Source organism: Monodelphis domestica, chromosome 5 (genome assembly GCF_027887165.1).
Source record: "Monodelphis domestica isolate mMonDom1 chromosome 5, mMonDom1.pri, whole genome shotgun sequence".
NCBI classification, from domain to species: Eukaryota; Metazoa; Chordata; class Mammalia; order Didelphimorphia; family Didelphidae; genus Monodelphis; species Monodelphis domestica.
In genome coordinates, this window is record NC_077231.1 from 258,361,272 (window position 1) to 258,384,885 (window position 23,614).

Sequence of the window (23,614 nt, forward strand, 5' to 3'; positions counted from 1 at the left end):
AGTGACTTGCCCAGGGTCACACAGCTGGGAAGTGTCTGAGGCCAGATTTGAACCTATGACCTCCTGTCTCTAGGCCTGGCTCTCAATCCACTGAGCTACCCGGCTGCCCCCAGAAAATTAGAAATTTTAAGAAGTACAGATGAGGGGAATGCACTATAGGTATTCCAGCTCAAAGAGACACTCAAAGGCAGTGGCACAGGAGTTATTGTTGGATGTGAGAGACAATAAGAAGACCAGTTGAACTGAACCACTGATTGTAGGAGGGGCAATAAGGCTGGAAAGGTAGGCCAGAGCCAGGTTGTAAAGGGCTTTAAATGCCAAATTGGAGTTTACATTTGTTGTTAGAATAATTTTCATAGAGGTAAAAATTAAACCTATGGGACATGTAGGAAATTGCAGTAGTAGATAAAACAGTTGAATTTTCATATATGTATGAATGACTTTTGCACAACAAAATGTAATATACCACCCAGTAGGAGAAAGAGCCTGGGAAGACATTTTTGCATGCAACACTTCTAATCAATCTGGCATTCAAAATTTATAAGAAACTGACAGATTTATTAGTGTTAAGAGTCATTTTCTTTTTGCTAAGTGATGAAAGGATGTGCAAAGGCAGTTCTGGCAAGAAAAACACAATACCCATCACATGAAAACATTTTCATCATCTGTAATGTATGAATACAACTCTGAAATTCTACCTCATCAGCATCAAATTGGCAAAGGTAAAAATGAATGAAATTCAGTGTTGACTGATAATTAACAAACAGAGGTGTTTTTACAGATGCTGAAATTATAAATTAGTCCAGACCTTTTTGGAAAGCAATATAGAATTAAACTGTAAATCCAGAAAATGTGTATAGTATACATTTCAAAACTTAGTGATCCCTCTATTGGTACTATGCCCTGTAAAAATAAAAACGAGACTGAAAAAACTAATATAGCAACAGATTTGATTATTGATTATAAACTGATTTCAGTTACTCTGCTTGCTGCGCTCACAAAGTATCCTCAGTTTATACCAGTTGTAAAGGATAATTTTAGCATTGTGACCTAAACTATATTAATTATTGGTTGCCATGGGTATCCCAAATAATAAAAAAAAATTTACCTGTCAGTCTGGAAATTTATGGTGATTTAATTAATATAGGTGAAATAAATTTAAGAAGAAGGGAGAAGGAAAGGGTGTTGGATTTCTCCTGCCTGGCTTGTGCCAGGCGGGAAAATTAGAGGCTCTAGAAGGTAAGGTTTTGGAGAGTAAAAGAGGAAGAAATCAGCCTGAACTCCAAGAGGGCTCAGCCAAGATGCCTGAACCTGAATTAGCTCAAGGGCAAACTCACCCAGACATAAACCAGACAAATAGCTGCCACCATGCCAAGATGTCAGAATGCTTAGCACGCTGCCAGCCAGAGATGCCTCTCTGGGAAAAGAGGCTGAAGAGGGGAAGTGACGTGCCCTATATAGATGGTTTTACGTCACTTTCCTGCGTCTCATCTGTACCAATGTTAGCTTAGCTTGACTTAGGACAGCCCAGGGGTCTGTCTAAGGCCATCTTCTCAGATACTTAATCCTTGAGTATGGTGCAGACATTCCTGACCTTGTTAAACTTAGTAGGGTGGAGAAATGTAGAGTTCCCAAGACTTGATTCTGTTAGACCAAGTATCTTCATTGTTACTTATCAGGAAATAGCTAAATCAGATCTTCTAAAGTAGGGTCTGAGTAGGGTGGAGTAATTTTAAAATTCTCTAATCTCTCTGAGGCCTGAGGAAGACTAGTCTCTCCAATGGATCTTGTAAACATACTAGCTATGAAATTACAATAGTTAGGGAGGAATAGAAAAGAGAGAAAGCAAAACCAATATTTTTCTAGGCGCGCTGACCAAAAACCAAATTAGGGGCAGCTCCCTTTGGCATAAAAGTGTACATTTACAATAACTGTTCAATAAAACTTCAGTTCAATCAACTACACCCAAAGTTCATTCTTGATATTCTTGATGTAGTGTAGGTTTTCTGGCATCTTTCTGCAACAGTTCATTCTCTGGATTTAGGAGTTAGCAAGCTTCTTCTTGAAGATTTTTCTCGAACGAAAAATTTCAAAATCTTGGATTATAAATGAACTTCCCCTTCAGGGCCAGGAGCAAGGATGCTAAAGAGACTGATTATAAAAAATAAAATATTTATTGAAAAATATAAGGATAAAAAAGGATTTATAACTCTAAGATTCTAACTCCAGCCAAATAAAACTCCCTGGTTCTGCTTCTCCTGTTCTTCACAGGTTACACTAATCTTTTCTGGTCTGACTAACCCAAATTTCCCCTATTTTACAATAAACTATACTATTATCCTTATAATTCTTAACTTTGCCTCCAAGTTATAAAATTAACAAAGGCTAGCTGGTTGAGTCTCAACAAGAATCAAGTTAGGACTCTGAGTCTTAGCAGACTCGGAGTCCAAACCAAAGATCAGGTCTTTCTTTGGTCTTCTCAGAGTTAAACAATCTATAAAGACAGCAATAGATAGTCATTCGTGTTTCCCAAGTTGGGGGGAAAAAAAACAAAAACACTTCTTCAGGTCTTTCCCTCAGACGAGAAAGAGAGACAGACAGAGAGAGACAGACAGAGAGAGAGAGACAGAGAGAGACAGAGAGGGAGGCAGAGAGAGAGATTACCTCATTAAAGCCCTCAGAGCAAGAGTCTCTGTGTGTAGCTGCCACACAGAAAAACCGTTACACTTGAAACTGACACTCTGACAAAGCTGTGTTTGAAACTCCAATTCTTTCTCAAGGCAGCTTCTCTACTTCTTATCTCTAAACTAATATAATAAGACCCAATTTCTATTATCATCCTTATAGTTTCTCCCCTTCAGAGCATATGGGAAGATAAAAATCTCTCCATATGCTCACTATTCTATGTAATCTTAAAGCTATACCTAACATTATTATTATATTTCCCCCCAAATAGTCTTAATCTTATGCTCATCTTTTTCTTATCTATGCTAAACTGTTCTAGGGATATAATCAAAGAAAAGAAAATTTCAATGAAAACAAGTAATCAGTGAAAACATACTTGCACAAATCCAAGTGTAAAACCTACAATTACAGAAATTCAAAATGCAAAATACAAACTTTTGAAAGACTTTTGAAACAATAAAAGTTACAAAAACAATTTAACTTGTTTTACAAAAAAGTAGTCTATTTAAAGTAATAACTATGCAAAACTCATGCAAACTGCATTTTACAAATCCTATTTGAACAAATTAAAGATAGCTTTTACTATGCTAAGACCATATCCTATCAGAAAACCAAAACCAACTATATTAAAATTCAAAATCAATTTGCTATACTAATAAAATCAAAACCTTGCAACAATCTAACTATATACACATCTATAGAAATATGCAGACGTACAATTTCTACACCTATGTATATATATATATATATATGTAATGTACAAATTATATTAAAGACTTTATATAGTATTTACTATTTACATTTTGCAGGAGGAAAATCCCCCTTAAGTTAGTCTAAGAAAACCTTAAAGATTTTCTTTAGAAAGATATGTATGTTCTCTTGATGTTATCTTCTAGGAACACATAAAGTGTTTCTGTGAGATAGCCCCCACAGAGATTATTGACAGAAAAATACTATAAAACATGATGGAATATGAATTCAAAGAAATTTGGGAAGATAGTGATGCAGCTGAAAAGATGAAGAAAGAGAGCAGAACTAAAAGAACAGTATTTGTTTGTTGATATATGATTACAGATGGCAATAATAGCAAATTCATATTAAGTATATCGTAAGCAAGGTTAAAAAAGGAATAGGAAAATAATGGCAATTTGAGTACTTTGAAATCAGTGCATATATTCGTGGAAGTGGATTAGCAATATGTAAATAAGGGAGGTTAAAGACTTGCCATCACTTAAAAGTCTGTTTCCATTCAGTTTACATGTTGTTTTTTCTATTTCCTTATATCCTTTTCATCTTTGAATACTTGTACTTTATAGTGGGGGTATACATACAATATATAAAAGGCTGGCAGTAGAATATTTGTGGAGGGACAGAAAAGACAGCTTTTATGAATACATGTTATTTTCTCTTTCCCCATCTCTTTGTTTTGGCCACTCAGATCTAGGGAAACCTGATGTCCTTTCATCTTTATTTTTTTGAATAGTAGGAAAATAAAGGGGTCCCTTCCATTAGCTACTTAAGCCTGGGGAGTGAGGCCAGATTGATTGTGGCTGTGCCAGAAGAGTCCTTGAGAGATTCTGCCACACACAGTTGGTTAGTAATAGAACTGGAACTTGTATTTTTAAAATTAGAAGTCAGTGTTCTTTTTGTTGTACTAATCCCCTCTCTTATTAAAATAACATCAAACATATAGGAAAAATTGCTTTAGCATTTACATTTGGACAACTCCAGCCTCTCCAGGGAAGGATAGAATTGGTTCACCCAGGTTTGCAATATTAAAGTCATTATTGATTTTTTATTTGCCCTTTCATTTGTATCTAATAAGTTAAAAGTGATTTTAAAAATCTCTTTCACATTTCTTCTGTTCTCTTATATGGCCCTTGCTCTAGTTCAGGCTCTCAGCTCCTCTTTAAATTTGGTAGTTATGTTAAGAATGAAGTGGAGTGAGGAGAAGGTAGAAAGAGACCAATTAGGCTATTACAATAGGCCAAATAAGAGATGATAAGTGTGGTGACCATGAGATTGGTCAAGGCAACTGTTTAGATGCATGGGGTGAGGCAAAATGCATAGTTGAGGATGACTGCTTTTGTAAACTTGTATCTATAGAAGGATTGGCTTTGCTTGCTTGATATTACATTTTCCATATATCTAGAATCTATATGCCTCATCTCCACATCTTAGACTCCCTAGCTCCTTTCAAAATATAGTTTAAGCACCACCTTCTATAATGAAGGTTTTCCTGATCTTCCAGGCTGCTAGTGCCTCCTTTCATTTACTTTTTTGTATTTCTTTTCTAATTTTATGTGTACATATTGTTTCTCTCCTTGGAATGTAAACCTCTTGAGGGCAGGAACTATTAATTTTTCTTCTTTCCTAGCCCCTAGCATGGTGCTTAGGAACATAGTTGATGGGAAAAGACAACTAAAAGAACTAACTTATGTTTATCTGGAAGAACTAGCTTGTCCTCTTAATCTTTACCTGTGCTCTAAAGCCTGAAATCTATCAATGAAGAAAGATTTTGGAGATAAAATCCTAAAATGTGGTATAACACATTGATTCAAACTTTCACATTCAGTCAGGAAATATCAGTGACTAATAGACTCATTTTCTGTTTTGATAAAGAGTACTTTTGAGGGGAGTTTTGGAGTATTGAAATGGAGCTTAGTGGGGGTGGGGAATCTGGAACAGTATACAGAAGGGATGTCTAGGAGAATAATTCAGTTTGGCTGAGATTCAGTTTGATTTATTCATCTAAATAGGACAAATACAAACTCCATATAGAGGTACTATTATCCTCTGGGGGCTGAAAAAGGCTTTTACAAAATTTTATAAAGTTTTGGGGGTCTTTTTTGTTTTGTTTTTAGATATTTCAGAATTATAAAGGAGTTTTGTTCTCAGAATATTTGTTAATTGAATTGCCACTATACTGACCTATTTCTCACACTGTGGAATACAAAAGGAGTATAAGAATTTGATCCCTGTTTCTAGTTCAATTCAATAAACACTTAGGAGCATTTGTATTAGACATTGGAAGACATTTGCAAAGACAGTCTCTGCCTTCCTGGTGTATATACTATATCAGTAGGATAATTAATACAAAATATGCCATAATAAGTACATTAAAAAATTAGAAGTCAGTATGAGAGAATGGATGGGAATCTGAGTTTGAGCTTGGGCTTGAAGGATGGATTAGGATTTTATTTTATTTTTACACAGTATTGATTCTTAGGCAGAAGAGTGGTAAGGGCTAGGCAATAGGGGTTAAGTGACTTGCCCAGGGTCACACAGCTAGGAAGAAGTGTCTCAAGACAGATTTGAACCTAGAACCTCCCATCTCTGGGCCTGGCTTCCAAACCACTGAGCTACTCAGCTGCCCCTTTGGATTAGGATTTTAAATGGAAGAGACTAGGGCTAATTCATTCTAACTATAGGTATAAGCAAAAGCCATTAAAGGGGTTTGAACAGAGAAATGACTTGATCAGATCTTTATAGAGGGAAGATTTATCTGGGGGACAATGTGATTATGGAATAGAGGGAAAAGAGACTGGTTTAGGAAGCTGTTGCACACTTTCAGGCTAGTGGTGAAAAGGGCATTGTTGGAATACAGTGGAATTACTGAGGTAGAACACCCAGAACTTGGTGTTCCTAGTTGGATGTTAAAAGTAAGGGGGAAGACAGTCACAGATGACACCACACTTTTCAGCATACATAGTTGGGTAAATGGTGATATCATCCATAGAAATAAGAAAATTAGGAGGACAAAACTGAGTGGGGTTTACAAATGTAGATTTGGATATGGTGTTTTTTAAGTTGAGGGTTTACTGTATATAGGAAAAAGGTCAAGCCTGGAAATAAGAATTGGGAAGGTATCAATATAAAACTGAATTGCTTGGTTAAGTGGTAGTTATTTAGTTGTTTTCAGTTGTCTAACTCTTTGTGATCCCATTTGGAGTTTTCTTGGCAAAGATACTGTAGTGGTTTGTCATTTCCTTACTCAGTTTATTTTACAGTTAAGGATACTGAGGCAAATAGGGTTAATTGACATTCTGGATCATATAGCTAGTGTCTGAGATGAGATTTGAATTCAGATTTTTCTGAACCAGGCCTTGTACTCTGTCTGTGTGTCACCTAGCTGCCCAGCAGGTAGTAGGTACATACTATTGAACTTGCCAAGGGAGAAAATTGGGGTATTGGGGCCATTGTAGTGTATCTCCCCAAATATGTAATTATGGAAATACATTGAACCAAAGATGTTTTCTAGTAATCTGAATGGCCTGATAAGAGACATTTTTTTTTATTCTTACTTTTCCTTATGAAATCAAGTCAGGTTTTAGGGGGAGAAACTCCCAAAGTACAGACTTTTTATATATTGGGTATGGGCTTAAACAGATCCTGAGAGTCAAGTCAACAAACATTTATTAAGCATATTTCAGGTATAGTGGTAAGTGCTAGGGAAAGGAATCCAAGTAAAAAAGACAGTTTCTGTCTTTGAGGAGCTAACACTTTAATGGAGGACAACACATAAAAAGGAGGAAAAAAGTGGGAGAGCAAAGAACTTGTATGGAGGCAATTACCACATGGTAAATATAGTGGCAAAGTCCAGGGAGTACAGGGTGGCTGATCTGGGCCCTTACTTAAAATGGAGGCTTCAGGAAGAACTCAGCAGTGGGAAAAGGGAAGTTCTATGACAGAGAAAGAAGGCAGCTGGAAACATAGAATAAGAGGGAAATATTTCTCTTAATCTAATTATATCTCAAAACTGGAATAAATATTTTGCATTACACATCAAACCAGCATGTAGAAAATTGCTAAAGGACTTGTGAGCCCTTCTTTTTCCTGACATTGTGATTGAATACACACATGGTATATGTTATTTGGACTTCGTATAACAGATATCTATTTGCCTGAATTGTGAACTGTGAAAAACGTTTATAAATATTCTCCAATTTGTTATTAAGTTGAATTTTTCAAGAGAATTCCAATCCCTAAAAGAAAGGGAAACTGCAATTTTGGAAAAAAATGTTTAAATGAAAGAGCAGTTTTGCCATGGTTAAGTAACTAAAAGCTTGTTTTGTCTTGAAACTTTTGCTAAAATAGATTTGCTGAAAGGAATTTTGTTAAAGTTCAGGTGAATTTTCATAATTTATTTTCCAGTTCATGTCCTTGGTAGTCCTTCCCTGAATAGTAATTTATTTCAGCAATTCTTTCTTTGCTTGTATCATGAATAATATATATGTAGCACTTAGTGTACATAATGCTTTTCTTCACTCATAAAAATTAATCAATAATACATTCCAGACTTAATATCTAAACATGGTAGTATGGCATAGGTTTAAGTTAGATTTAATTTTTTCATTTTTAAACCCTGGGGCTAACAGGCAAGATGCAATCTAAAGAAATGTTGGAACAGTTTTTTAGTGGCACTAAATCTCATGGGATGTCCGATATGAAGCCTCTCTTATGTCATGTATCTTTGATCTATGACAAACTTAGAGCTAGGTGGACCAATGTGGCATATTCTCTAGTGACCATTGCAGTTTAAGAGCTTCTACTTCATGAGCTTTGGTTTAGAGTATTTTTCTTCCCCTTTAGTCCAGGGGGCAGCTGCCACTTATTTTTATATGGCTTTTGAGCTTAAATAGTTTTTTATGTTGGTGGGCCAGATTTGGCCTACTAGCGTGTAGTTTGCTAACTGACCCCTGCTTTTGATGAATACTACCAAATAAAATAATTTTGTAAACTTGGCCAGTAATTCCTTGTCTTTGCATCTCATGTAAGTGGAGACAAAAATCATTTAATACAAAGCACAGTTTTAAATTTTACTTTAAAGCTAGATGTTCTGACACTTAGTTTTAGTGAATCTTTTCGAATTTAACATTTTGAATACTACTGTTTAGAAATTAAGTTCATTGTAATTGTGTTGTTTCTAGTAGCAATTTTTTCCCAGTCTCTTATTATAAATTGCTATTCTTACTAAAATGGTATCAAAAGATAGAAGTATGAGGGCAGCTAGGTGACTCAAGGGATAGAAGTCCTGGAGATGGGGCTTGGGGGGACCTGGGTTCAAATGTGACCTCAGCTACTTCCTAGTGGTATGACCTTGGGCAAGATCACTTAACCCCAGGTACCTAGCCTTTACTGCTCTTATGCTTAGTATCAATTCTAAGTGTAGGTAAGTATTTAAAAAAACAAAACCACCTGGGGGAAGCTAGGTGGTTCAGTGGACCAGGCCTAGAGATAGGAGGTCCTAGATTCAAATGTGACCACAAATATTTCCTAGCTGTATGACCCTGGGCAATTGGGATATGGGTTAAAAAACTAAATAAAAAACACCTAAGTATGGTACAGTTAAATAGAAGGGTCAGTACAAGTAATAAGAGATGTTTTCATCCTATAGTCATAGACAAGAAAGATCACTTCATGTGACATTTGATCTGCTCTGGCAATCATAATGAACATAAAGAAAGAGACTTCCATGAAAATGTTTATAGCTTGTGAGCAAAGGATAAAGTAAACAAATTAATGAAGAGCTTGTCAAGATCTTCTAAAATAATCATTAATGACTTCAGTGTAAAAATGAATATATAGGAAGGTGGTGATAACTGTGGAAAATAATATTCACAAATTTCACATGTGTATATCTAATTAATCTTCCTAAGGGAGTATGAAGATAATACACATGGAAAACACCGAATAGCATCACCCAAATTCAAAATGACTACAATTTTATGGAACATTATTTTACTAGTGTCATTGAAGTGGTCATTTGAGAATTGGCTGTGTTCAGCCTGTTCAGCACCTGTTTAAAGTAATTTTTAAATTGACACCAAATTAGAAGAAAGAATAAAGTATGGAATAATGGCAGCCCTGCAAAACTATTACCATTTCTTTGAGAAATTTAAATATTGTCAGTCAGCATAAAGAGGGTACTGAAAACATCCAGAAAACTTCAACCAGTAAACAATTGATCTTGTCAAGCAGAAAGAAAGACTGCTAATAGGGCAGTATCAGCTGAGTGTTTTATAAGCTTATTAGCAAAACAGAGTGGTATTGTTGGCACCTACTGTATGCCAGCCACTTAAGTACTGGGGACACAAAGAAAGGCAAAAAACCATTCTCTGCCCTCAAGGAACTCAGCCTAACAGAAATACACCTACTCTGTACAAACAAGAGAGGGACAGGATGAATCTCATAGAGATAGCACTAAAATGAAGGAGGACTGGAAAAGGCTTCTTGTACAAGAGGAGACTTCATCTGAAATTAATAGGAAATCAGGTAAGAAAAGAGGAGGAATGGAGTTCCTAATAAGGGGAACAGCTAGTGAAGATACAGTCATTGGGGGATTGAGTGTCATATACAAGAAAAACCAAGGAGGTCAGAATACATGAATGGAAGAAAGAAGACTGGAAAAGGTAGGAAGGGGCAGGGTTATGAAGGGCTTGGAAAACCAAACAGGATTTTATATTTAATCCTAGAGATAATAGGGAATCATTGACATATAAAAAAGGTGGGCTCTGCATGTAACTTGTAATGAAAGTAAAAGACAATCTATGTATAGCCACAATTTTACATTATTATGTTCAGGGTAATTTAAAACAAAATTAAAAAACCCAACAACCCTAGAGGAAACCTTTTGAATATTGTACAAAACTTCTAAAGAAAAATTAGGGGGAAGATGAAGACAAAGACAGGAATGGGATAAAATGAGAAACATGGAGGGATTATGAGCTGTATATATTGAAGAGATCTTATATTTGTCTGGTAAATAAATATAGTAGTAAATGGTTAGACATTGCCTAGATCAGTGTGCTAAACACAAAAGTTTATTATTATTATTAATATTATTATTATTAACCCTTACTTTCTATTTTAGAATCAATACTATATATTGGTTCCAAGGCAGAAGAGCAGTAAGGACTAGGCAATTGGGGTTAAATGATTTGCCCAGGAGCATATACCTAGGAAGGGTCTGATGTCAAATTTGAACCTAGGACCTCCTGTTTTTAGGCCTGGCTCTCAACCCACCCACTGAGCCACCTAGCTGTCCTATATTTATTTTTTAAGAAATGAAAAAGAAAACATTTTTATTTTGTACATGACAAACTAAGGTAAATAATTAAAAAGTAATTGTTATATGTGTCATTTACATAAAAAGTATGGAAATTTTAATCATGTTACTCATATAATGCCAAATTTCTTGTTAAATTTTTAATGAGTTTTTTTTTCATTGAGAAAAAAATGATCTTTCAGAAAAAATAGTATAGGGATTTCATTATCTTCTAAAATGATTGTGATTAAAAAAACAACAAAAAGATCCTTGGTGATAAACCAATTCTTGATTATCCACAGGAATTATTTTTGTCCTGTTAGGCCGTTGCACTGTTTACTTTCCCATCAACTCTATGTCTTTTTTTCAGATATTATTTGCAGCTTCTTTTGATTTTGATTTATTCTTCCAGATTTTGTTTGTCCCTAATAATTTATTACTGTCTTTGTTGCAGAATAAAGAGAAACAAACATTAAAGGAAAAGGTGCAAAAATTGTCAGTATTCATGCTTTTTATTCTAGCCTATTTTGTCCCCTTTCTATTTGGTCTCTCTCTATGGGATATACACTATGTAAAGCTGGGAAATTAGCAATATTAGTTATTTCTTAGTTTTGTTTTTAAAAACTTATCTGAATAACTGAAAGTTAAGTATAGTAAACCAAATAGAATTGATGACACTCAAAGCCACTTTAATAAATATACTATTTCTCAAAACTAAAAATGTGAGTCTATTGATGCTACAGTGGAACTAAACTTACCCATTTTCAGCTTTTATGTGGATCTTTGCTTTCTTTAGTTTCCTTATCTGTAAAATGAGAGGATTATACAGTTCATTTCTTTTGAGCTCTTTTCTGGTTCTAAATATGTGATCCTAGATTTTTTGTGATCCTAGATTTTTTGGGGCAGAAGCAGGAAGGTCAGGGACAGGGCAAGAAGAAATCAGAGCAGAATCACTGAATTTGAGGTTTGGAAGGAATCTTGGTTATCATCTCGTTTGACTTACCCAGGAAAGAAATACCCACTCTAACCAACCTGTTACCCATCTTGTGCTTGAAGAACTCCAGTGAGGGAGAAGACTTCAAATAACCAAGGGATTCCAGAATAAATAATTTTTATGTTATCTGATAATTTGTTTGCCCTAAGATTCACTGTACTATAATATTTTTAGAAAAATAGACACAAATCTCCCTTTTCTTTCCTTCTTTCTTTAGGTGATGAAGGCAGTACTCCCAAATAGACCACTCATGGACAGATTTCATTGCAGGAAATATTGCCTTTAGTTTGATTGGTATAATGGATAGAGAGCCACTCTTTGAGATAGGAAGACATGGACTCTTAATGCCTTCTGGCTGTGTAACTCAGGTCAAGTTACTTAACTTCTCAGTGTTTAGACAGTTCTCTTTAAGACTGGGTTGCATAGATGATCCAAACCTTTATTAGGCGAGGGGGCTTTCTCAGCCAGGAGTTGCTATTAACAATGAAATATCAGATAAAGCCTTTATTCTATCCTATTCTCTCATCATATAAGCCTAAATCAAAGATACATGTATGTAGGATTTTAATGTGAGATTTCTTTTTGTCTTTCTCTTTGCCTCCAATGTAAATATTTTTAACTTAATATATAGTATGCTTGCTAGTTTGACATTTCTTTATAAGTCCTATTCAAATGAACTATCATTTAAGTAAAGCTTTGTTGATTAAAGGAAAAGGTTGTAGAGCTTTTCTTTCATTGTATCTCCCCAAAATAGATTTTTCAATGCTGCTTCCCTATGCTAATTTAGAAAAGTTATAAACTTCTGCTATATTCAAACAATGAATTCTAAGTGTTAGAATTTTTTCAGTGCATAGCCTACTTGTAGACTTTTTTTTTTTTTAACAACCCATACCTTCTGTCTTAGAATCAATACTGTGCATTAGTTGCAAGGCAGAAGAGTGATAAGGACTAGGCAGTGGAGGTTAAGTGACTTGCCCAGGGTCACGCAGCTAGGTCAGATTTGAACTGAGGACTCCCCTCTCTAGGCTTGCTTTTCAATTCATTTCATTTCAATTCATTGTGCCACCTAGCTGTTCCCTATAGAATTCTATTGATAACACAAAGAAGAAAGTTCTCAGCTTAATTAGGATAATTATTCATGGGGTTTTGGACTGCTGATAAACATGTCATTCTATCACTTTCTTTAAAATTCCTTCATTATTTAAGCTCAGAAATATAAATGTGGCATGATAGATAAAGTAACAGTGTATTAAAAATGGCATTTGAAAATACATATGCCTCCTAATTCTCAGTTGTCACCTTTTGGGAAGCAGTGTGAAACCTGTGGAAAGATTGTTGAACTTTGGAGTTCAAGTGTTCCATCTGAGTTCAGATTTCATCTCTGCCTTTATGTGACTTAGGGCAAGTTACTATTGTAGGAAACACTCAGAAGAGGAAAGCTTCATAAAATTGTGATGGGTAAGGATTTAATAGATGAAAGACACTTTATTTAACACTCTTATTCTTCACCACACTATGAAATTGAACTTTTTATGGTGGGAGAATTGGGTGGGTTCAATATAAGATTTTCAGTTTTGAATATCATATATATATATATATATTTTTTTAAACCCTTACCTTCTGTCTTGGAGTCAATACTGTGTATTGGCTCCAAGACAGAAGAGTGGCAAGGGCTAGGCAATGGGGGTCAAGTGACTTGCCCAGGGTCACACAGCTGGGAAGTGTCAGAGGCCAGATTTGAACCTAGGACCTCCCGTCTCTAGGGCTGGCTCTCAATCCACTGAGCTACCCAGCTGCCCCCTGAATATCATATATTTTATAGTTACTGACAGCATTTGTGTTTGGTTTTTTTGTTTTCTTTTAGAAACAAAGTAATTTTTTTCATCTAGTTGTTGTCCGGACTCTTCTGGGAACTGGCAACTCCATCAAACATTTACTTTTTCTCTTTTGTGTGGTTTGAGTTTGTGAAGGATAGAATCTGAAATTCTATGACCACACAGCAATTGGCAGTACTTGATTTAGAATAGGAGTTAACCTTTTTATGTCATGGAATCTTTCTCAATAATTTTTTAAAATGCATAAAATAAAATGAATAGGATTTAAAGGGAAAAAATTATACTGAATACAGTTATTTATTTTAAAAAAAGTTCACAGACCCATGATAAAGTAGCTCTGAGTTAGAGGCAACTAGTTAGTAAAGTGGGTAGAGCACCAGGCATCTTAGTCAGAAGGAACTGAATTACAGGGCTGTTGTGAAGATCATGAAATATTTGTAAAGTGCACGGTACATAGTAGATGCTCAACAAATGTTTATTTTCTTCTATGTGTTTAAGGGATTTAGTAGGTAGATCTTCATAAAATTATGGAATCAGAATTTTAGAGTTGTTGATCCAAATGATTGCAGCTGAATATAGGTTATGTCATTTAGATTGAGTTTACTATTCTAAAAGTTTAGAAAAGATCTTTTCAACAACATGCATTTATTAACTTTGCATTGTTTGCATGGTATTTTGCTTGGTGCCAGAGATAAAAAACAAACCCAGAAGAGTTTCTACCTTCAGGGAAGACTTCATGGAGAAATAGTGCCTGAACTGAATCTTGAAGGAAGATACAGATCCTGAGAGGAAGAGATGAAAAGGGAGTGTATATACAGGATTCAGCTTTAATAGTGTCAAAAGAGAGAATCAAGTAGGATACTGTGAGGACCAGAGAGAGGAGAGAAATGCCAGTACTAACTGGGAGGAGGTGATTATGGAAAGCCTCACAGAGGAAGTGTTGGTATTTGATTTTTGCTTTAAGGGTGGATGAAACTTCTGGCATGGGCAGAAATGAGGCCATATTCCTCACAGCTTCTATAATGACTTTTTAAAAGTACCAATCACTTTTCAGTGACTCCAAACTCTTGCCTCCAGGACCAAATAAAAGCCTCTGTTCGTCTTTTAAAACCCTAAACTGGCCCCAGCCAACTTTTTTAGCTTTGTATTATACATTATTTTCCTTCCCAACCTGGACAGCCAGAAAGACCTTGTTCTTCTCAGAGGGACCTTTATGCCAGTTGTCCACCATGCCTGGAATGCATTATCTCCTCACCTTTGACTCTTTCCTGATTGCAGTTTATTTAACCTGTGCAGTCTTCTGCTGATTCTATAACTGGGCAAATCTCTTAAGGTTTCTAGGCCTCAGTTTCCTGAGCTATATAAAATGAAAAGATTGGATTAGGAGGACTGTTAGGACTCTTCCACAATTCTATGATTCCCCTCTACCTACAGGTACTGGTACTACTGAGGATTTATCTAGTATATCTTGACATTTGTTTCCCACTAAAGAATGTAAGCTCTTGGGGCCATGGTCTCTTTTATTTTTATCTTTGTATTTTTAGCCCCTGGCACATTGTAAACATTTAAAAGTTGATTGATAGATGTGAAATAGCATAAGACAAAGTAAAGGTGATAGTATAATAATAGGTAATATTTATATAGCATGTACTATGTGTCAGGACCGTGCTTTATAAATAATTATCTCATGATTCTCATAACAACTCTGGGAGTTGAGTGCCATTATATGCATTTCACAGATGAGGAAATTGAGGCAAATAGGGGTTTAGGGTCTTAGACAAATGGGTTAAGTGTCTTTCCTAGGATCACACTGCTAGTGTCTGAGGGCAGATGAGGTGACAAGTAAATCAGTTTTCCTGAAGCACTGATTAAGTTGCTAGATATAGAATAGAATCAAGATATGTCTGGAGGAGGGATGATGATAGAAAGGAAGAGCCTTGAATGACAGATCACTAAATATCAAAAGGTGAGAATGACATGACTGACAGTGTCAATGGGTTAAAGAGCTGGCTGAGAGAAAAAGAATGGAAAAAGAACATCTGTTAAGCTGTTTCAGTTGTTCAGATAATGAGGGAGTCTATACCAGGTTTCTACTAAAGAAGAGACAAAGATTGTGAGAAATTTTGGAGGTAGAATTCAGATTTTTTGCTAACTAATTAAAGTGACTATGAAAGGTAAAGAGAGTTTTTCCTTAACAGAGAGCTTATCATATTCAGTTAGCAGACAAAAATGATAGTCCTTGCTAGAAAGGGAACTTATATTCCCTCAGAAGAAACAACACGTACAGGTTCATAGGTAGGAAATATATACAAAATAAATACAAAATAATTTTGATGGTCTTGAAGATGCCACCAACCAAAGAGCATCAAGAAAGGTTTTTTGTAGGAGATGGAATTCAAGGTGATGAACCTTCAAGGAAGGTAAGATTTCTGAGAGGCCTAAGTGAGGAGAATGTACGTTCCAGGAGTGGAATAGATATGTAGGGCATGAAAGAGTGTTGAGCAACACTAAATATCCTAGTCTGACCATGCCAGTTTGGCATGAAGGGGAACATACAACATAGAAAATTATTAGGCTGGGTATAGCTTGGGAAGGCTTTAAATGCCAGACAGAAGGTGTTTTCTAAAGGCAAGAAAGGAGCCATTGGAGTTTCTAGAACCAAAGGATTGATGTTATCAGATTTTTTTTTTTATCATTTTGGTAGCCATAGTGTGGAAGATGGATTGATTAGGAGATAGGAGAATTGGAAAAGAGGACTGTGTCCAAAACTATGGGAAGAGAAAACACCCAGAAGAATGGGGTGGTCAACAGTGCTCCAAAAAGGCCTAGCAGAGCAAACTGAAGAGACAGAACAACAAAAGTCCTCTCGATTTGACATTTAAGAGTTATCAGTAGTAGGCTTGGGGAAAACAGTTTTAGGTGGATGGTGGTATAAAAGTCAGATTACAAGGGGCTGAAGAATGAACGGGTAAGAAAGAATTGTTATAATACTCTTTCTAGAAGTTTACAATTGAGCTAAGACAGTAACTTAAGGGAAAGGTAGTGTCAATGGAAGACTTTTCTTTTTGTTTTAGGACAAGGGAAGATGAGTATATAGGCATCAGGGATAAAGCTAGTAGAGAGGGCTATATTGAATATTGGAAAGAGTTCTATGCAACAAGGGTGATTAGGAAGAGTTAGGATTGGTGAAGGAAAAGGCAAAAATTTGCTTCTGTATGGGCCAGTGTTGGGTAATAAATGAATTGAAAGAAAAATAATCCAAATTTAAATTGTAGGAAAATGACAAAGGAAGGGGATTCTAGAATTCTGCACAGCAACCCAGTATATTCCTATAAAGAGCCAAAAATTGCTGGATAACATTAAGAAGATTATTAGAAATGGAGTATCAATATCATGTACAAAATGATTGCACATCTATAATTGAGAAAGTTTAGGTAATTTTGTTGGTTAAGCCTCACTCAAGAAAATCCTAAAAAAAAACAAATAAAATGATCAAGAGAATGAGGCAGCTGCCTAGAGAAGATCTTAAAAATTGAGGTTTTTGTTTTTGTTTTTTGATTATAAGATGAAAAATCGGAATATATTTGGATGTAATTCTCACCTATTCTCATGGATATGATGCTAACCTATATCTATCCAATCGAGATTTGAAATAGACTTAAGCCATGCAGCTGATTCTTGGGTTCATACTGCAGCACATTGTCTACCATATTGGTACTTTCTGGGTTAAGAACACATTACACATAAACATATCAAACATAATTCACGCCAACAATTGGTTGCACATGATATATAGCTTACCTTTCCCTTCCTCATCCCCATATTGTTATAAAGTTTCACTTTAGATTTAGTGATTTTCACTTTAGATTTAGTGATCATCTGGTGATTACTACAGGGAATAAATTCTGTATACACCCTCTTTTTTTTCCTCCTCCAATGAATTTTCAATTATATTTTTTCTTTTTTTATCCTCCTTTTTTCTCTTTTAAAAAAATTCTTACCCCTTTTAATTCAATCCTGAACAAATTTCTTTATGTAGATATATAATCTCTGTAATTCTATTCTTTTTTGTCTGTCTTCTTATTTTTGTCCAATTACCACAGGAAAAATCTAACTTTCTATACTTTGTTCCACTTTAAAGCCCCCCAATTTCCCTAACTATGCAAATAAGCCAAACCAGGTTTAATAATGATTGGAATTCACGTATGATACTGATGAACTATTTCATGTATCAAGGAAAACTATATGTGGCTTTTGAATTATCTTTGTCTACTCTATATATGACATCACTCCTTACTTTACTGGTAAGTGCACATCAGAAGTGAGCTTTCTCAATTTCTTTGCTGCTAAAATTTCTCTTCATTCAGCTTCTCCTTCTTCCATTCCTCAGAGCATTTCTTCTTATATATAATTTCTTCCTAAATCCATACAATTCTTTGCTTCATTAATGACCTTTTAGTTTCTTGCATCTTCGAAATTATCCTTAAATTTTTCCTATCATAAAATTCTTTCCCCAGCCCTAACCACCTTCGTAATTTTCCCATTTCCTTAAATCTCTTACTAAAAGAATTGACCACAATTGCTGCCTCTGTTCCTTATCACCCATTTACTATTTGCTCATTTACTAGGGCATGTTTTAGAGAAGGTGAAGAAAACAGAGCATAGTTTGACATACACCCTTGTATTTGGGGGTAATAATTTCAGGATTGGTAATAGGATCCTAAAGACCAAAATTATATTGGGGAAATCAACTGAAGATTGACACCAGTGAAAATATCCTTCCAAGATGACATCAAACCATTAATGACTTGAGTTCAGACATTCAGCCTATTCTGAATCCACTCAATTATACTCTCATATGATGTATTAGCCTATTTTCCTTACAACTGATCCGAGAGTTTCTATCTAAAGTTTTGTTAAGATCTAGGTAAACTATTTCTACACTAGTTCTGTTATTTACAAGTTTAGTAACCCTTTCTAAAAAGGGAAATGAATATAGCTTTGCGTGACCTATTCTTTATGAAGCCATTCTCATCTTGAGTGATAATTACTTTCTAGATATTCAATAGCCATTTCATCAATAACATCTCCAAATGTTCCCAAGTTTTATATTCTAGCTAACAAAATAAAGTTTGCCACTTCTTTGAAAATTGGGACATTTGTCTTTCTCAGGTCCTTTGGTGTCTTTCCTGTATTTCAGGGAGAGTGCTTTAAGAGGCCTACTCCTCAAGACCCAAAGGAAAAATAAGAAACCTAACAACTTAAGACTTTTTAAAAGATTTCTAAAAAAGTTGAAAGCAAGGGAATGAATTCTAAAGCTTAGTATTATCCTCAAAGGAGTAACAGGAGTAAAAAAACTCAATCATCTGAATCTGGTAAAAAAAAAATTAGTTATAACAAAAAAGTTTTGTTTTGTTTTTTCTTTTTCTTGAAACAAATTTGGGGAAAAGAAAACCAAAGAAGGCCAGGTCAGCTATTCAGAGGGAATGGAACTATAATTGGTAGCAGAAACTCTAGATTCTTTTCTGCCTTTTTTCTTTGTGGAGGAGAATGTCTTTTATATTTGAAAGAATATAATAAAATAGCTAATAGGGAGTTGGTTCTAATGAGAGAGCAATAAGTTGTTCTTGATAAATTCAAATCATCTTGCTTAGTTGAACTACATCCTAAAGTACTGAAAGAATGATGGTTGTGAAGCATGGTTCTTTTTCTCCTTTGCTCTCTAGTGTATAGGGTTAGTAGTAGTATTGCTAGATCAAAGGGAATGCATATTTTAGGGCCTTTTTTATAATACTTTCAAATTACTTTGGATACTAGACCACAATTTCTCTAACAGAATATTATTGTTCCTCTTTTCCTAAAGCCCCTCCAACAATGGACATTTTCCTTTCTTGTTATCTTTTGCCAGTTTATTGGGAGAGAGGTAAAAATTAAGAGTTGTCTTTAATTTTCATTTAATAATTTGGGTAGGTTTTTTATGTCTATTGTTAACTTGGATTTCTTTTGTGAAACTTACAGTTTTCTTGACTGTGAATGGCTTTTTGCTAGTATATATTTGAATAAACTTTTTATATATCTTAGACATAATGTTTATTAGAGAAATATTCCAGGAACAGTTTTCTACAGATAAATTTCTCCTATAATTTTCACTACATTAATTTTGTTTGTAAAAAAGTTTTGAAATTTTGTATCTTTTGAAGTGGCTTTTAAAGATAGCCAATGCAATGAAAAATTTTAGTTGTGGGCAAATGATTTTCCTTGATTTATGTTAGGTGGTGTGATTTTATTGTTAAGGGAAAGGAAATTGTCTCTTTGGAAGCTGAGGAAGGGAAGGGAGTTGTAAAACTTTATGTAAGAGAGATGCATGCATAGAAGTGGTGTCAGATTCAAATAGAAGTGGGTCACTAATCTGTGCATGAGGATTATTGTGGAATACATATTGTAATGTTACCTATTTTTTATTACATTTATTGGTTTTAAAAATATTTCCCAAGTACATTTTAATCTGGTTCAGCCTGCACTTAAGACTGTTGTGGGCAGCATGTTTTTACATTTCTGATGTAGAGAATCATTTCAGGAGATTGAGGTTGTTACCAACATTTAAGATTTGTTTTATTTCTGGTTTATTTATTTTATTATTATTATTTATTTATTGCTTTGTGGGGCCGGTGGTTATGTTTTTTTTCAGCATAAGTAGGTATGTAATTTTGCTTTCCTATGGTATTCATTAAATAATTTTTTGTGTGTTTGTTAATGTTTTAGGCTCCAGACAAAAGAAAAGCACTAGAAGAGACCAAAGCCTACACCACCCAGTCCTTAGCTAGTGTTGCTTATCAGATAAATGCATTGGCCAACAATGTGCTCCAACTACTGGACATCCAAGCTTCTCAGCTTAGGAGAATGGAGTCTTCCATCAACCACATCTCCCAGGTAATAAATATGTGGGTTTAAAAATTAATATTCAATAACTAAGTATTAATATTCTAAAAGTTTTATTAATAACTTAACATAGAAGAACTACCTGAACTCAGCCTGGTTGCGAGTAAAAGAGGGCATGGGAGGAGTCACAGCAAACTTAAATACCATCACGAAGAGAGGATGCAGGAAAAGGAAAAGGATTCTAGGTAATACAGAAAGAAATTTTGGGTAATTTAGTTTTAGGGGTTCAAGAATTTCTAACTATATATATGTATATGCATATATATGTTTATATATATAGTTCCCCCTTCCCCCTGTGATCCTCCTGGGAGACCAGTCTCTCCAAAAAGGTTATTAAAAATTACAATAATTTGTGGATAAAAGGAAAAAAAAAGAACAAAACCAATGATTACTAGGTTGACAAAAAACCAATATGGGGGAAGTCCCCTTTGACATAAGAGTATACATTCAAAACAAAAGCATTTCAACACCCCATAGTTCAATTCACATCCCAAAGTTCACTCTGGATTTTCTGGTGCAGCTTGTGGTCTCTACAGGCATCTTTGTGGTGTCTTCTGGATTCTGGAAGGTAGCAAGTTTCTTATTCTAAAATTGCTCAAATTCAAATAAAAGTTCACAACAATAACATAGACCCCCTGAGGTGAATAAATAATACAATCCCCCCTGAGGAAGATACAGGGATACATAGCTGAGTTATGAGGTATATGAATTAATTTGCAAAAGAAAATCCAAAATATCAAAAAAATCCAAACAAAAAAAAAATAACTTGTGGATAAACTATAAAAAACCAAAGTCTTATGTCTAGAAAATCTAAGTAAAGGAAAAACAAATTTATAGCAGGTCCTTGAATCAGGCCCAATTAAAATGATTTAAGAAATTACCCTATCAGTAGCCAGGACTACAGAAATTTTGCCACATTATGAAAGACAGAAAAGGACTAGATTATGGGAGCCAGGTAGGAGCCAATTTGAGATAGTTGGTAGAATGTGGTTTAGAGGAAGTCCAGCCTCTGACACATGTCAAAACAGCTGTAACCTCGAACCCCAAACAAGTTCAAGACCCCTTTTCTTGGCTTAAATTATATCAGTCCCACTGGGATTTGATCTCTTTGACCTTGTGCTCGATAGGCACTATGCAGGTAGTTTTGCACTTCTTTAGCACTATACAGGGCCTCTTTTTGTATTCCCTTCTTCTGGAATTGGACAGAATCAAAAAGGAAAATCTCATAAATTTTTTTAACAATCATTATTCAAATCATTAACAAAGCATTATTCTATAGTGTAAAGCTTTTTGGGTATGCATTAATATGAGAACAAATGTATTTTAAACTTATATTATTGCAAAATAAAAAAAGTTTTAAAAAATCTCAATACTGGTGACATATGCTTCATATACAAAAAGGAGAGAGAAAATAAAACTGAAAATACTATATTGCACATGCAAGGAAAAACAATAATAAAAAAGTTTTAAAAGTAAAAAATATGTAGCTTACAGTCATTGACACACTGTCAGTCAAAGAGAGATGGAATACAAAGGTTTCTTACACAAAAATGAGATACATTTCCTTTTTAATTTGGCAATAAACCACTGTGTGAGTGCAAATGATTTTTCAGAAAACGAACATTCAAAGAAGTACCAAAGTCCCTAAAATTCTCAATAACCCAGTTACTTATAATAATAGACAAACCCACTATCATATTTCACATGAGTTGCTGTATGACATTTAAAAAAAATCCTATGAACTCATGGATATATGTCACAATTTTTGCAAATGTAGCAATTATTTTAACCTTGGTAAAGATAATTTTAAATGAAGTATGTTGCTACCATTATTTCAAAATTTTGCAGAATAGTCTGGAAAAAAACAAACCTGTATTGTTGAGGAAAATATTTGGGGTCTAGAACATCACCAAGAAATTTATATTGTTCTGGTGGAAGTAAATTAAACTGAAGAGTTTTTCAGAAGCTCTTTTTGACTTCCTGCTTTATATAAACACTTTTTTCTCTGGCAAGAACTTCTATATGGTTCTCTGTCTTTAATACAACATTTTATATTATATATAAAAATCATCCATTTAGAAACCACTAGTTGTCTAAAATTATTCCTGAAGACCCCTTAAAATTACAAATTAAATTCTTATTAAATTCTCCAAAGTTTGTATACAATTGTCACCAGTTTTGATGAAGTCTGTCCAGTTAAGGCAATGTGATCTTTGATGGATCTAGTGATCAGGGTTTGGGTGAGATGTTCATGGGCTTTTACAGTGATATTTTGTTCTTCAGCAAAGTTAAAGGTATAGATTAAAGATCAATATAGGCAAAACATAGCTGAAAATGATTCAGTTTAATATCAGTTTTATATATAAACTTCAGTTATATATAAACATTCACTTTTAAATCACTATAACAGAAAGATATTGATTAGATTAATACAGATAAACTTTAAAAATTTAAACCTTAAAGCTATTAGTAAATACAATAATCTAAGCAAATGAGAAGGTACAGGCAGGCAGTGAAGTCAAAATCATTTTCATCAATTCAAATAGACTTTTTTTGCTATCTTGAGGGGAACAGACTGATGATGGCCAGCAAATAAAACAATGGAGGTTTAACATTCATCTACAAATTTCAGTAAGATTCTTCCCCTCTCCCATATTTATTATACATTTAGATTTCATTTCTTAGAGGTCTGAATTTCCTCATAGAAGCACAGGGCAGAATCTCTACTCTGTATGCTGAGAGCACTTAAGACTTTTAGAACCTTGTCAAAATATTTTAGGTTGGTTTTGTAAAGATTAAAACTTAGGGGAGACTGAGGCAAGATAGAAATTAGTTTCTCTCTGCAAGGAGTATTATATTTTTATGAGGTTTATTAAAGGTTAAGGATTAAAGAAAATACAGAATAAGAAAGCACACGTCTAGGCCAGAGAGGCCTAGACAAGATAACCTCACATCATGAAAGAGACGAGTCTGCTCCAAAACAGAAGTCCAAAAGAGGTGGAACCTATTCACAGCCAGGTTTAAATACCCCATCCATCTCGGCCCAGGTGAGAATTCAGTGAGATTAGAGAGCATTCTGGGGAAGTGGAGCAAGGATTTCTGGGAATTTAAGTG

The 23,614-nt window shown here is 34.7% G+C and overlaps 1 protein-coding gene across 9 annotated transcripts in view; it reads left to right on the plus strand.

The window, feature by feature from the left end:
- The window catches only part of ABI1 (abl interactor 1), a 103,908-nt gene that overhangs the window by 27,974 nt on the left and 52,320 nt on the right, over positions 1-23,614 (plus strand). For all 9 annotated transcript variants that reach the window (XM_001367409.5, XM_001367317.5, XM_007504841.3 and 6 more), the window contains exon 2: positions 20,324-20,491. In XM_001367409.5, coding sequence (XP_001367446.2) covers positions 20,324-20,491 — 168 coding nt within the window. The remainder of the gene's footprint in view (positions 1-20,323; positions 20,492-23,614) is intronic.